This window comes from Phalacrocorax aristotelis, chromosome 10, assembly GCF_949628215.1.
Source record: "Phalacrocorax aristotelis chromosome 10, bGulAri2.1, whole genome shotgun sequence".
Classification (NCBI taxonomy): domain Eukaryota; kingdom Metazoa; phylum Chordata; class Aves; order Suliformes; family Phalacrocoracidae; genus Phalacrocorax; species Phalacrocorax aristotelis.
Genome location: NC_134285.1, coordinates 5,769,263 through 5,782,800, shown reverse-complemented (window position 1 = coordinate 5,782,800; position 13,538 = coordinate 5,769,263). Strand labels below are relative to the sequence as shown.

At 50.9% G+C, this 13,538-nt stretch overlaps 1 protein-coding gene across 1 annotated transcript; it reads right to left on the bottom strand.

The window, feature by feature from the left end:
• Window positions 1-9,089: 9,089 nt before the first annotated feature.
• LOC142062961 (galanin receptor type 1-like) lies at window positions 9,090-11,925 on the bottom strand. The gene is made up of 2 exons (XM_075106220.1): window positions 11,798-11,925; window positions 9,090-11,330 (listed from the first exon to the last, which is right to left on the bottom strand). Exon 2 carries the CDS (start codon window positions 11,235-11,237, stop codon window positions 9,909-9,911), a length of 1,329 nt encoding a protein of 442 aa, XP_074962321.1. The 5' UTR covers window positions 11,238-11,330; window positions 11,798-11,925; the 3' UTR covers window positions 9,090-9,908.
• Between the last annotated feature and the right edge of the window lie 1,613 nt (window positions 11,926-13,538).

The window sequence follows — 13,538 nt, the reverse complement described above, 5'->3', positions numbered from 1 at the left end:
GCAGTGGAGGTACAGACATGTGCTCACCAAAGGATACGTCATTTACATTCTTTCTTGCTGCTTCACAATCTCAGCTCTTTTCAGCTTTGTATATGTCCAGCTCTTTGTTCAGGGTCACACTCCAGCATCTCACCCCTTTATTTGCAGATTCCTCTTATTCTAGTAGAGCATGCCAAGGAATAAAAAAAAATTAATGCTTAACTTTTCTCACAGTTGAGAAAGGACTTGGGAAAAAAAAACAAACAACAATAATCTATCAAAACATTTCCCATGGGCAAGGGCTTCTTGACCAAACACGCTTGGGCTTATCAGCAAAAATGAAACACTACTTTTCTCTTTCTCACTCATTTTGAGTCCTTCTCACCAGCAGAGCACATTTCTGCTCCCACAAGGCAGGATATGGACCTTCATCGGAAAGGGCCGTGCCCTGAGGATTTCCACCAGTCACTTCCAGTTGCCAATGTGAGAACAGTCGATGGGTTATTGGCCATACTGCCATGCCACAAGAGCTGGCAGCTAGGAATGTCTCTGGTTGCCTGTCTGGTTTAGTGCTTTGATTAACAGCTTCAAGTCTGCAGATAAGAAATTTAAGGTCTTGGTCTCCAGTTGCATTGTACCCTTGCAGCCAACTGAACCTGGAGCAAGGAGCTTTCCCCGTGTCCCAGCAGCGTCTCTCTTGGTTCCCCTTGGCAGTGGGTGTGGAGGAAGGGGAGCTGCTCTGTTACTACCGTCCAGACCCCTGCACCCATCACTGCCCCCTATTTTACCAAGTTTCACTTTTTTGCTTCATGGAGCAAAAGATTCAGGAAAGAGTTGTTTGCTGTTGCTAGGAATTCTGGCTTCCAGTTCTGGCACCGTGCTTCACAGAAAAGCCTTGCTGTTTCCTTGACAATTTTGGCAGCTTTCTGGCTTCTGGGATGTCATGCCTGGACTTCAGGAAGGGAATTAGGGACACGAGATCAAGAAGAGTATTTTGTTATTTTACTTGCTAGCAAAGACTTTCCCACCCTACACAGTCTTTCTGCACTGTGCTTCTGGCTGCAGACATGTGGCTGCTGTGGATGTATTTTTCTTCTGGGACATGTGTCTGTGTAGATCCATTTCATTCTCCTGCAGTCGGTCCTGTGTGACATATTGGTTAAGCCATGAATTCCCGTTCACAGCCTGTGGTCACACAGATACTCGCTGATTTTTGGAGGGACCAGGGTGTTTTGAACTTGATATGCCTATGCTATTATTGGCTGGGAATTATGTGTAAATATTCCTTATTTCTGAAGTATACAGGAAAAGCCTGTATAGATGTAAACGTGCGTATTCTTCATTATCTTCCTTTTCACTGCAAGAGGCTGCACATCATCAGGCTGCTGCATTGTTCCCGGCAAATGGCAGCCTCAGAAGGGGCTTAACACCCCTTGCAGCAAATTGCTGGAGGACTCCCTGGAGGATACAGCTGCCCATTTTAGCCCCTGAGGGTCTGTGTGGAACAAGCAAATGGCTGAAAAATATCCAACCTTGAGACCTGAAGGTAATCTGAAAACATTAGTGAGATTTTCACCTTTCTTCAGGGAGAAACATGAATACATTGCAGCTCAGACCTCTTGGAAAGATCTAATGTGGTATTTATTTCAGATATAAATTTGACTATATAAAAATGACACCTTTGTACTCAGCCTCATGTCGGTTTCAGCTCTGACTTGTAAATTAGGAATAGATCCATTAAGTCGATGGAATTACAGCAGCTAATTTGACAGCAGCCTCACCTTGACAGTATTTCATTCACTCAGAATCAGTGAAACTCTGCTGAAATTAACAGTGGTGGAGAGGGAATGAAAGAGAAGCAGGATCTGCATGACTTCAGGCAGCAGATAACCTGTGCACACTCCTGCCACATCGAAGGCAGCATCCCCACCACCTCGCTGGGCACTCGGGAACCGTGCTGAAGTGATGGCATCAACCATGCTTTTGCACAGAGTCTTGATCATGCTTTCACATTGCTGCATGGGTGGACCTCTGCATCTCCTCCCTGATGTGCTGGGGTCATCACGTGCACCTCATGGGGCTGCTTGTCCCACCCCAGCCTGTTTCTCCTCACGCTTGCAGAGGAGCAGACTGCGGCTTTGCCCCTGCCATGAGGGTTTAGGAGGAGGATTTTTGATGCTTTTGCTGTTGCATATCCTTTTCTTGATGTATTTCTGCCAGAATCTGTGTTAGGTCATTAGCTTTTGAAGGAGAACATCTCAGCCTTTGTGGAGACTTTATGAGTCAGCCCATTCTGAATACTCATCTGTACTGTGAGGCTGTGTAGGAACTTCTTGTTTTATCCTGTGCTACCCAGAGACCAAAAGAACAGTCTAAAAAAGCAGAAGTGCTGGATGGAGCCTTAGAAAATCCGGGTTCAGTTCTGAGCTGAGGGAGGCAATTAGAGAGCTTACTGAGTCACAGCCATTCAGCGATCAAGCTGGCATCTCGGGTGCAGGTACCACTTACCTGCTGCTGGTTTTGCACATTCGTGCTGGATACGGTCTTCTCCAGGCACGTGGCTTTGTGAGATCCTTGGGCTGCCTCTGGTAATGATTACTGCAGATTTAATAGTGTTATTAGTTTAGCCAGTCAGACCTTTATCAGAAGAGATTAGCAGGTGCATGAGAGCTTTAATATCCTTGGCAGCTCTATTTCTTCCCAGGTAATTGCCTTAAGATGGTTTTATTTCACTGTCTGGATTTTCTTTCATTCCCCTTTTTACTCTTTAGCTTGTTCCCTGAATGTTTTGCCACATTTTCCTTCCTCACACCAAGAAATAACAGCTCATGACTTGTGAGCACCAGGTAATGGGATACCTCTGCCTAAAGACTTATTCATACAGCTCTTTAGTTCAGCAGCTCCATTCTCATGGTGAATGGCTGGGGAGAGGAAAGCAGGGGTTGACTGAAAACACCTCAAGTGGAAAATGAAGAAAGGCAAAGACTATGCGGCACCTGGGGTAGCAGCACACCCATGCAGCCGCCCAGAGTTGCTAGAGCATCACCAGCTCACAGTTGGAGGGTCCTCATGGCCACTCTCTGCAAGCTCAGCCTCACTGCGGTGATTAGAAATGGGAATAGTTCAGTCCCTCCAGCCTGCACCGTCCCCAGGCTGTGGCCAAGCCTGTTTCATGGAGTTTGGGAACCAGCCTGGGAATCCTCGCTGGTGGCTCTGCTGAGGACATGGTCTACGGCGTTTGGAGGTGCAGAGCTGGGAGACTTGGCTTGCCAGGCACCGAAAAGCCACCTCCTGCAGAGACGGGGAAGGCCGAGCTGACAGGCAGATGGGACAGCAAGAGCCTGGCTGTCAGCCGTGCTGGCTCCTCGCTTCTCTGCAGATTGGACCCAGAGAGCCTGGCAGAGTCCTGCGGCTGGGAAGTGCATGGCTGATTAAGGAATGATTAAAGTTTGGTGATTTTATCCTATAGTGCACACAGGATTTTGTGCTCCACGGTATCTGCCTGTTATCGCAAAAACTCACAGAGGCTGGAGTAAGGCATACAGGGACAAGCTGTTAATTCCTGGATCTTTCAGGTACAGAAATATTTCATATGTATTTTTAAAAATAAAGTCGTCTTTGATAATTTCCCCCCAAGTCTGCAACATAAACCAGCTGTCTTAGTCAGGGTGCAATGAGGTAAGAGGGAGAAGGTTGGGCATACAAAACATTTAAAATCAAAGGTCACATTGCAGCTCCATGAGACTTCTCCCTTCCCTGTGCCGTGAGGATAATCACAAGGTAATCAGTGCCCCCTGCTCCGGCAGTCCTGAGCTAGCTCTTTACCAGTGTGCTCCAGGCACTAATTTCTTCAGGGGGTTTCTTGCAATCAGCAAGAGACACCGAACAGGAAGACTCTGGTGTAGATCCCTCTCTTGAAAAAATGTTTTCTGCAAGTGCTGGATCCATCTTTGCTGCTGAAATATTTTAAAATTATTAATTAAAATATTAATAAAGTAATTAAATTATATGACTGCGTCACAACCTTTAATGAGGGGGTACCCTTGTAAGGTGGAAAGCAGCATCCTTCCCTCTCCAGATCAGACACTTGTGTTGGTGTGGCTCCTCCTCTGCCCCAGAGCAGGTTTTCCCAATTAATTCAAGCTAAGAATGAAAAAAATCCCTAAATCAGGGCAGCAGGAGCCTCCATCGTGGGCTGGCAGGGAAGCTTGGGGGTATGCAGTTGCACGAGGCTGCATTGATTTTCCATCTGCATTGTGTCAGCTCTGAGTCCTGGGACTTTGCCTAAAGATATTTAGCAGGCAGAGGAAGCAACCTCTGCAATTCCTGTGTCCCTGGGGCTGACCTAGCAGCAGTCATTCATTCCCAGAAAGTCTGGGAAAGTCTTATGTGTTCCCCATATATGCCAGGCGAGCAGTACTTTCCTGGAGGCTGACTCTTCCCTGGAGGGCTCCAGCGATCTCTTCAGTAGTACCTGCTCTTTCATTAGTTCTTCCAGCAGCCTCTGTGATTTATTTTTATGCTGAATATAATCACAAAGGTAAACTGAGCTGCACTGAGTTTTCCTAGAAAATTCACAGATAATTCTCTGGTTCTTTACAATAAGGACATCACAATGTGCTGGAAACCCAGGCAATTCCTGTGTTCTTCCTGTTCGTTTAGATATTTTGAGTCAGGAGAGCTCAGGTGTTTGTGTATGGGATGTGCTGTGGTGGGAGGAGTGTAGGAGGAGACACAGGAACTGTGCTGGAGACTGCTGATGTTGCAGATGACTCACCAGCCAGCTTCCATCCTAGTTTGAATCCCAGCATCGATAAGTCTAACATGTAAAATACCAATGGGCAGGACTTACCGCTTGGAGGACTTGATGAAATTCCACAAAAGCAAGTGCAAGGTCCTGCCCCTGGGGAGGAACAACCCCATGCACCAGTACATACTGGGGGCTGACCTGCTGGAAAGTGGCTCTGTTGAGAAGTACCTGGGAGTGCTGGGGGACAACAAGCTGACCCTGAGCCAAAAACGTGCCCTTGTGGCCAAGAAGGCCAACAGTATCCTGGGCTTCATTAAAAGGAGTGTGGCCAGCAGATGGAGGGAGGTTATCCTCCCCCTCTACTCTTCCCTAGTGAGGCCACATTTGGAGTATTGTGTCTAGTTTTGGGCCCCCCAGTTTAAGAAGGACGTGGAACTCCTTGAGCAAGTCCAGCGGAGAGCTGCCAAGATGATCAGGGGCTGGAGCATCTCCCTTATGAGGAAAGGCTGAGAGACCTGGGCTTGTTCAGCCTGGAGAAGAGAAGACTGAGGGGGGATCTTAATATTTACAAATATCTAAAGGGCGGGTGTCAGGAGGATGGGGCCGGGCTCTTTTCAGTGGTGCCCAACGCCAGGCCAAGGGGCAATGGGCACAAGCTGGAACACGGGAAGTTCCACCTGAACATGAGGACAAACCCCTTTGCTGTGCGGGTGCCAGAGCAGGGGCACAGGCTGCCCAGAGAGGCTGTGGGGTCCCTTCCCTGGAGACATTCACACCCCGCCTGGACGCGGTCCTGTGCCCCTGCTCTGGGTGTGCCTGCTCAAGCAGGGGGTGGGACGGGATGATCCAGAGGGCCCTTCCAACCCCCACCGATCTGTGATTCTGTGACATTCTTCTTTCTGGGGTGCTCAAGGTTGCTGCAGTGAAGGTGCTGACCCATCCAGAGAGCTGATGAATATTAAAAGAGGGACAGACCTGTTATTTCTGTTGTGTTGCCCTGGAGTGGGCACCGTGCACCGTCCGCTGGGACTCCTCAGCTCACGCTCTGCAAGTGACTGAGTGAGCATTTCTCAGCCTGCGCTGCGTCAGCGTTAACGTGGCCTACCTCCAGATGACTGCGTCCTGCAAAGTCTTACTGTTGATCAAATTATGCCAGGTCTGAAATAATCACCTGCTTTCCTCTCACTCTTTAAAATAGGACTTAGACTAATTTGGAGCTTTTTTTTGTGTAGGGATGTAAGAACAAGAATACTGAATCGACCAAATGATGCTTGGTCCAGCAGCCTGCTCCCAAAGGTGCCCAGTAGCACATGTCCTGGGAAGGAGGAAAAGTGGAAATTATAGGTTATATACACAGTGCCCTCTAAGCCAAAAGCTGCAGCGTTGTTTTAATAGCTCTTGATGGCCCTCTCTGCTGCAAACAGTCCAGTCTTCTCTTAAACCCTTTTTCTTGCTTTCAGCCCCCACCACTGTGAGCTCAGCTGCTGCTCATGGTATGAGACAAGGTGCTGCCTTGCACTTACACATGCTGTCTAACCATTTCACTGGCTTCCCTGAGTATTTTATTATAAGAAACAGTAATTCATCGTTCTCCACATGAGGGCTACATATCAGTCATGATTGTAAGTACCTCTATGATACCTTGTATGAAAGATTATCGCTTTTTTTCATCTCTCCAGTGGTTCACAGGCAGAAAATAAACCTGTAGCATCTTTGAGACAATATTGACAGCAAAAGAACAGATCATGGGATATTCCCAGAGAGAGTTACTGAACAGCAACTCTCTGTAAGTCCTTACTGCAGCAAAGGGATTTAAGTAAAGCTGTTTCAAATATCCTATTTTGGTAATGTGGTAAAATACCTGTATTGATTCGAATGGCAAAGCAGAGAAGAGAGACCTGTGGGGGTAAGAGTGAGACTGAGATGCATTAGCAGCATTACTGTGGGAAAACATTGTCCTCAGGACTTCTAAAATTCACATTTCCAGTCTGCCTGGGCACATTTAGAGAGAAACACATTTCCTCAATGACACGCTGAGTGCAAGATGTTTGGCTTGAGCTCCTTTGAGGAAACCATCTGTGTTCACCAGCCAGAGCCATGTCTGCTCCTGATTCCTCGAAGGGCCAGGAGTCCCATGAATGCCTATGAAAATGCCTGGCATCTGAAACAAGGATCTTGTGTGGCATGGAGGACCCTCAGATGTCTTCCCAGACCTAAATATAAAGAGATGTTTTATCAGATAGGAGGGGAAAAAAGTCACTTTCCCAAACGCTGAGGTTTCACCTCACTCAGAGCCAGCGTGAGTCACCCAGGCACTGCTGTGTTACACAGACCTGCTCAGGTTAATAAAATCACTGCCAGACCCTGGGTGGCTCACGGGATGCTCTGTGGCTTTCACATTGACGTCACTGCTTCTCATTTACCCTTGGGTGACAGTGACCGAAATTCATTACTACCTGGCAGCCATCGGGTAAGCCGTGCAAAATAAATCAGCATTCTCGATCGCAAACAGGTGTCTGCAGCAAAAAAGGAGCCATTCAAATCAGCAGGGCAGGAAGGGATTTTCATCAGAGGAGTAAAGACATGAATGGGTTGTTAGAGTGAGGGGAATTTGCAGGCAAAGAGTGATAATGGTGAGAGGCAGAGGGATATTTTGCCATAGAAACAGTGGAAAAGTGGTTGGAGCGTGGGGGATAGGGAAAGAGAGCGACCCAGAGAGACAAAGAGGAGTTAAAGTGAGCAATTCGACTTTATTATAGGAAAACAGGAACACTGAATGAAACTGGAAAATACATTTAAAAGTGTGAAGAGGAGACGACCTTGCCCAGTGGAAATAACCCTTGCCACAGGGTATCTTGGCGGTCAGGAGCACTGTTGGGCTGGAGAAAGGCATGGGCATCTGCATCAGGATGGGAAGGCACAGGCATGTGCAGGAGAACACACAGTCCCTGGTACTTCTGTCTCTGCGGAGGGTATGGAGGCTTTCAGGTTAGGACCCAGGCAACAGCTCATGGACCAAGGGAAAAAAAAGGGAATCTCCTGTAGGATACTTTAAAATGTGGATTTCTTGCACCTTTGATTGTGTCATTTGATGCTGGCCATTTTCAGTGCTGGGCCACCACATGGGACAGAGCTGGTCTGGCACCTCCACAGTCTGTCCTTTGTGGTTTATTCAGGGCAGGATTAAATACGTCGGTCAGGGCAATGTAAGGAAGTTTCGGTATTGTCTCACATCTGGTCTGGGGGTGGAGGAATCTGCTCCCAGGACCTGCAGTCAACGGACATTCGGAGCAAGCTTTTAATGCTCCTCAGGCTGGTGCATTTTGCCAGCCCTATAAAATATGCCTTGAAAGAGGAAATAAAATCTTCACAGGCTTTTCTCCACAGCTACTAAAAGATCAAGCAGTACACTCCTGTATCACCTGCAAAAATGCAGATGTTCTCATCTCTCAGCACACATAAAAGCCATTTCTCACCCTAAGTAAATCTGGGTAGTTGTAATTTCCTTCTTGTTCACACAAAAAGAGAATACAAATTGCGGGTGGCACTGCCTGATCAGGAGGAATCTTTTGTTTTCCAGGCAGATCATTAGTAACATAAAATGTTATTGTGCAATCATTACAAAGGTGGGAATCCTGTTGGGCTGAATGGCTATTTCTTGTCTCAATTTTTTTGTTAGCAAAAACCTCCCTAGAAGGCAGGAGGATTTTATTTGAAACTTAGATTTCCAGAACATTATTCCCTTGTTCAGGAATGAAAAAAAAAAAAAAAAAAGAAGAAGAACAAGCTCCCAGTCATCAAAATCTGAGTTCCATTAAATGCAAAATCCTCTCCCAGGAATCCTCTCCCAGGAAGGCTCCTGCATCCGTTCTGGGGCTTGCTAAGAGCGCCCTGCTGCGCTGGGTGCAGGTACACAAGTAACCAGGGCATGGCCTCTTCTGGCTTCAGGAGATGGTGTGCATCCCTCACACTTAGCACTGGGCAGGCACAGGGAAGGGGATGATCTCTAGTTTCATTCCAGCCTTTTGGGTCTTTGCTCTATTTATCAGACCTATTGCCTGGTCTGATGTATTTTCACTTTGAACTGTTTGGGAGAAAGTTTTCCTTATGACTACAGATCCAGTGCTCAGTGCAATAGAATTATCGAGCTTTAGTGGAGCCTTTCCATGCTAACATACTAAAAATACAAAAATTTTTAATCAAAGCCTCCCTCCTTTAAAGGAGATGATGGAAAAAACAGGTTTTAACCTACTTCTGATCCTCAGGAAAAGCAAGCACTTTGATTCTCTCCTTCCCAGACAAATAGCATTACATTAGTTGAATCTGATTTTATTAGCTATAAACCACTTTCTATTTTTATTTTCACATGCCATTCACTTTGTTTGGTACAGACACAGCTGAACAAGAGCTGGTTTTTCAAGTGCAAATCATGTTAATAGACGCTTGGTGTTTTCCACTCCACCCGCAGGAACATAGCTGTAAGAAAGAGAGCTGATGCCCAAAGAGTCTTTTGCTACTGCATTTCCTAAATCACCTCCAAGGCCACATTATACCTTCTGAATTCCCAAATGTGGAGTGGTGGTGGTTGCTTTAGTACTTCTGGCACTGTCTCTTCACATCAGGAGAATTTATTTGCTTGGAGGAGTGAAACAATACGATCAGACAATGAAATCTCTAGTGGTGAAGTGTGTGAAATTCTCTGCTACTATTACTTTCTATGATGATCTTTCTAGCATTTCTTCACTGCTTGCACCTACAACCGATGGATTTGGAGCAGAGAGTGCCTCTTATCGCTACTCTTCATCAGCAAAGGGTGAGCAGCAGCAAGCCGTCAAATTGTTGCTGTATCCACATGGCGTCTCTGCATCCAGAGATGGAGCTATGGGGAGAGCTCCCTTGTTGGGAAATTGATCTATCTAATTATGTGACCGTTGACTGGGAAACAGGCTACACATCTAGGTGTCCCCAGTAAAAATCATTTCCCTTAAAACTTGATCTGTGTTAAAATATGTCATCTTTTTCTCTCGTGTTTTACTTCTTTCCCTGTCTCAGTCTTTTTGAACTGGTGGTGGGAGTGGTTAGAAGAAAGTTTTTTTCCATCGTTAGAGTATCTGGTTCAGAAAGATCTCTAGAGTCGTTAAACGCAGATGAGGGTATGAGGTGCCCTTCCTGAGCAGAATTACAAGGAAGTGTTCTCACTGGAGACAGTGTTCAGAGGTGGATGCTGGCAGGAGTTCAAGCGTCCACACTTGTTCTTATGGCCGTGACCTCCCTGACATCTCCTGCCCATGGTGGGGGTGGCAGTGGGTCCTTTCCTTTCAGGCTCCATTGAACTCTGGTAAGAGAGCAGCTCTGGGACTGAGGAATGGGTTGTCCCTTCGGACAAAGAGAAGTTAAAGAGAGAGACCATTCTTTGGTGGTATTTGCTCTTCATTTCCTTGGCTGACCTGTAGAGGTTCCCAACAAAGCAATAGCATATAGGGTTGAGGCTGGAATTGGTGAGGCCAAGCCATTGGGCAAAAGGTCTGAGCTGCAGGATCCAAGGAGAAGGAGTTACATCCTGCAAGGATTTGGGGATGTTGAAATCAATCCAGATGTCCATCAGGTAGACAGGCAGCCAGGAGATTGCGAACAGCAGGACCAGGGCCACCACCATCTGCGCTACCTTCTTCCGGATCTTCAGCCTGGAGGCTGGCAGAGATCGGTTCAGGGCAGTGCTCTCCTTCAGCTGGCTGCTGCGGCTCCACAGCCGGCGCACTGTGAGGAAGCAGATGACCATGTTGAACAGGACTGGCAGGCAGTAGAGGGCACAGAAGAGCAGAAAGTTGTAGGCTTGCTTGAGCCTCTCCTGAGGCCAAATCTCCCTGCAGATGGAAAACACCAGAGGCAAACCCTCCACTACCCCAATCTCATCCCGTTTGTTCATGAAGATGAGGGGCATGCATATCCCTGAGGACAACAACCACACCACTAGGATGGTGCTGAGGATCCTCTTCTGGGTGAAGAAGGACCGAGCGTTGAGTGGATTGTGCACGCTGTAGTACCGGTTCACGCTGATGACGGTCAGGCTGAGGACGCTGGCAGAGACCGAAACAGCCTGGATGAAGGGCACTGCCCGACAGAGGAAGTCCCCGTACACCCAGGCTTTGTAGATGAGGTTGCCCACCGTGATGGGCATGCAGACGCACACCACCATGAGGTCGCACACCGCCAGGTTGATGAGGAGGCTGCGGGTGGCACTCAGGCTGGACACGCGACTCCGGCGCTTGCGGGTGAGCACCCTGATGGACATGATGTTGCCCACAAAGCCCACCACAAAGGACACCAGGTACATTGCCGTGAGGCTGATGGTGACGGGCTCCTTCACGAAGAGGAAGAGCATCTTCTCCAGTTCTTCCCAGCCCAGCTCCTGGCTCCCGTTCCAGAGCCCGCCTTGGGTCTGGTTCTCCTCCTGCCAGAGCTGCAGAGGGCCGGGGGGGGGCCCGGGGGCGAGGGAGGAGGAATTCATGGCTGAGCCCCCCCGGGCACCCCGGGCTAACAGGGCAGAGTCTGCCGCGCTGCCCGCAGCGCTCCTGGCATGTTTATTTGGGACCAGCCACGCCTGCAAAAGAGGGTGCGGAGAGAAGGGGTGAGCGCGGGCTCCTGGCAATGTTTTCGCTTCTCGGGGATGGTGCCGGGTCAGAAATGGCTCCTCAGCAACTTAGTTGAGAGGCGGCCGTGAGCGCTGGGGAGGGCGGGCTGGGCAGCGCGCCGCGGCTCCGCGGGCACCGGGCCGGGCCGGGGCGGCGGAGCCGGCGGAGCTCCGTGCCCGACCGCGGGGAGACGGCGCCTCCGGGCGGGGAGAGGGAAAAGGGGCCACGGTCCCCCCCTGCACCCCGGGAGAGCAGCCCCGGCCGCGGCCCGCCGCCGCTCCCCTCCCTCCCTCCCGGGAAAGTTGCGTGCCCCGCGGCCGCGCTGCCGGACCCCGGTCTCGGGCTGCCCCCAGACCCCCCCCCCCCCGCTCCCCCCCGCCCCTCCCCGGTTCCCCGGTTCTCCCCCGGTCCCGCGGCGCGGTGCGGCGGCACTCACCGGGCGGAGGGCGGGCAGCGCCGGGCCGGGCTCCTCCCGCCGGCGGCTCCGCCGTGTGCCGGCAGCGCAGGGACACGCACACACTCGCACCCACGCGCACACACGCACCCACAGCACGGCGAGCGCGGCGCCCACCACCGCGCGCGGCTGCCACCCGCGCGGCCCCCGCGCACAGCGCGGCGCGCACACGCGTGCACACTCACACGGCGCTGCACACGCAGAGTCCTGCACACACGCACAGTCCTCTTTGCAGCGCTGTCCTACAACCCCCGGAACACACACACGCTCCCGCGTAGTCGCCCGCAGCCCTGGATCCGGGACCCCCGACAGACCCACACCCCGCCCCGTCCCTACACCCGCCCCAGCACACACGCACGGTTATAGACCCCCCGCTACACGCACCCACGCACTCTGAGCAGACTCCCCTTGCAAACACTTGGCTGCACGCACCTGCCTACAAGTGCCCTGCACCCCCCTCCCTCCCTTGCACCCCCCCACCTCCGCACACACAGAGGCACCCTGCGCATGCATGCACCACCCTCCTTCTGCACATCCACCCCCCGCACCCGCTCCCGCACCTCTTGCCTGTTGGCGCCCGCTTTGCACTCCCCCGCCCCTTCCCGCTCACACCCTCCTCGCACACGCAGGTGCGGCTCAACATTTGCACCCACACACGCGCACCCCGGGCACACACACGCACTTTGCACACCCGTGCGCCCCCCTCTTGCCCTGCCCTGCAGAGGAGCCTCCGCCCTCTACTCCCCAGGGAGTGCCGGCTGGGCCCGGCCTCTGCCCGGGCCGTGCTAGGCTGAGCCTTGCCGTGCCGAGCCGCGCTAGGCTGAGCCTTGCCGTGCCAGCCGTCCCGCCCGCCGCGGTGCTGAAGGGACAGCTCCGCCTGGGCAGGGAGCGGGCAGGGTCCGGGCAGGACCGGGCAGGGACGGGCAGGGACGGGCAGGGACCGGGCAGGGACTAGGCAGGGTCTGGGCAGGGACCGGGCAGGGACCGGGCAGGGACCAGGCAGGACCTGGCAGGGACGGGCAGGACCGGGCAGGGACCGGGCAGCGTCTGGGCAGGGACCAGGCAGGGCAGGACCGGGCAGGGACCGGGCAGGCAGGGACATGCATGCACTTTGCCGGACTCTTTCTGGTGTTCCCCACTCCTCCTCCTCTCCTGCAGGTTCCCTGGGCTTAGCTAGAGCAAGGCAGGGAGGTACCCACGCACTTCAGTGCTTACTTCTGCTCTAACATCAAGTCCACCCGTGCTTTCCAGCAGAGGCCAGTACACCAACGGTTAACACCACAGCAGGAATTGGTGGAAAGCCACTCGAGCAAGGAGCACTCCCAGAAAAAAACACAGGGTTTTGTCTTTTCTGTTAAACTGAAGGAATGGGAAGTCATGGGGAAAAATCACCTGAAAAAGTTGAAGGACTTGGACAGGGAACAATGTTGGTTTGTAGAATGAAGCTTTTGACCGGAGGTGCTCAGATGTTTGACAAAAAATGTTTGACAAAAGGAACTGATACCTCTGCCTGAGGTGTTTACTTTATATGTTCTTTCTTTTCCTTCTCTGAGAGAGAGCAGGGTAACAAATACAGCCCGGGTGGAGGCTGTTTGTCACTGAATAGTGAATACCCTTGATTTCAGCGGGAAATTCTCCATCCACTTTAGTCTATTTATGTGAAAGAAGAAAGTAAATATTTTTGGTCAGGCTTACGTGCAACGAAAGAAAGATCAGCAGTGGA

Excerpts from the sequence above, each read along its gene's own strand:
- LOC142062961 (XM_075106220.1), bottom strand. The coding sequence starts at position 11,237 with ATGAATTCCTCCTCCCTCGCCCCCGGGCCCCCCCCCGGCCCTCTGCAG.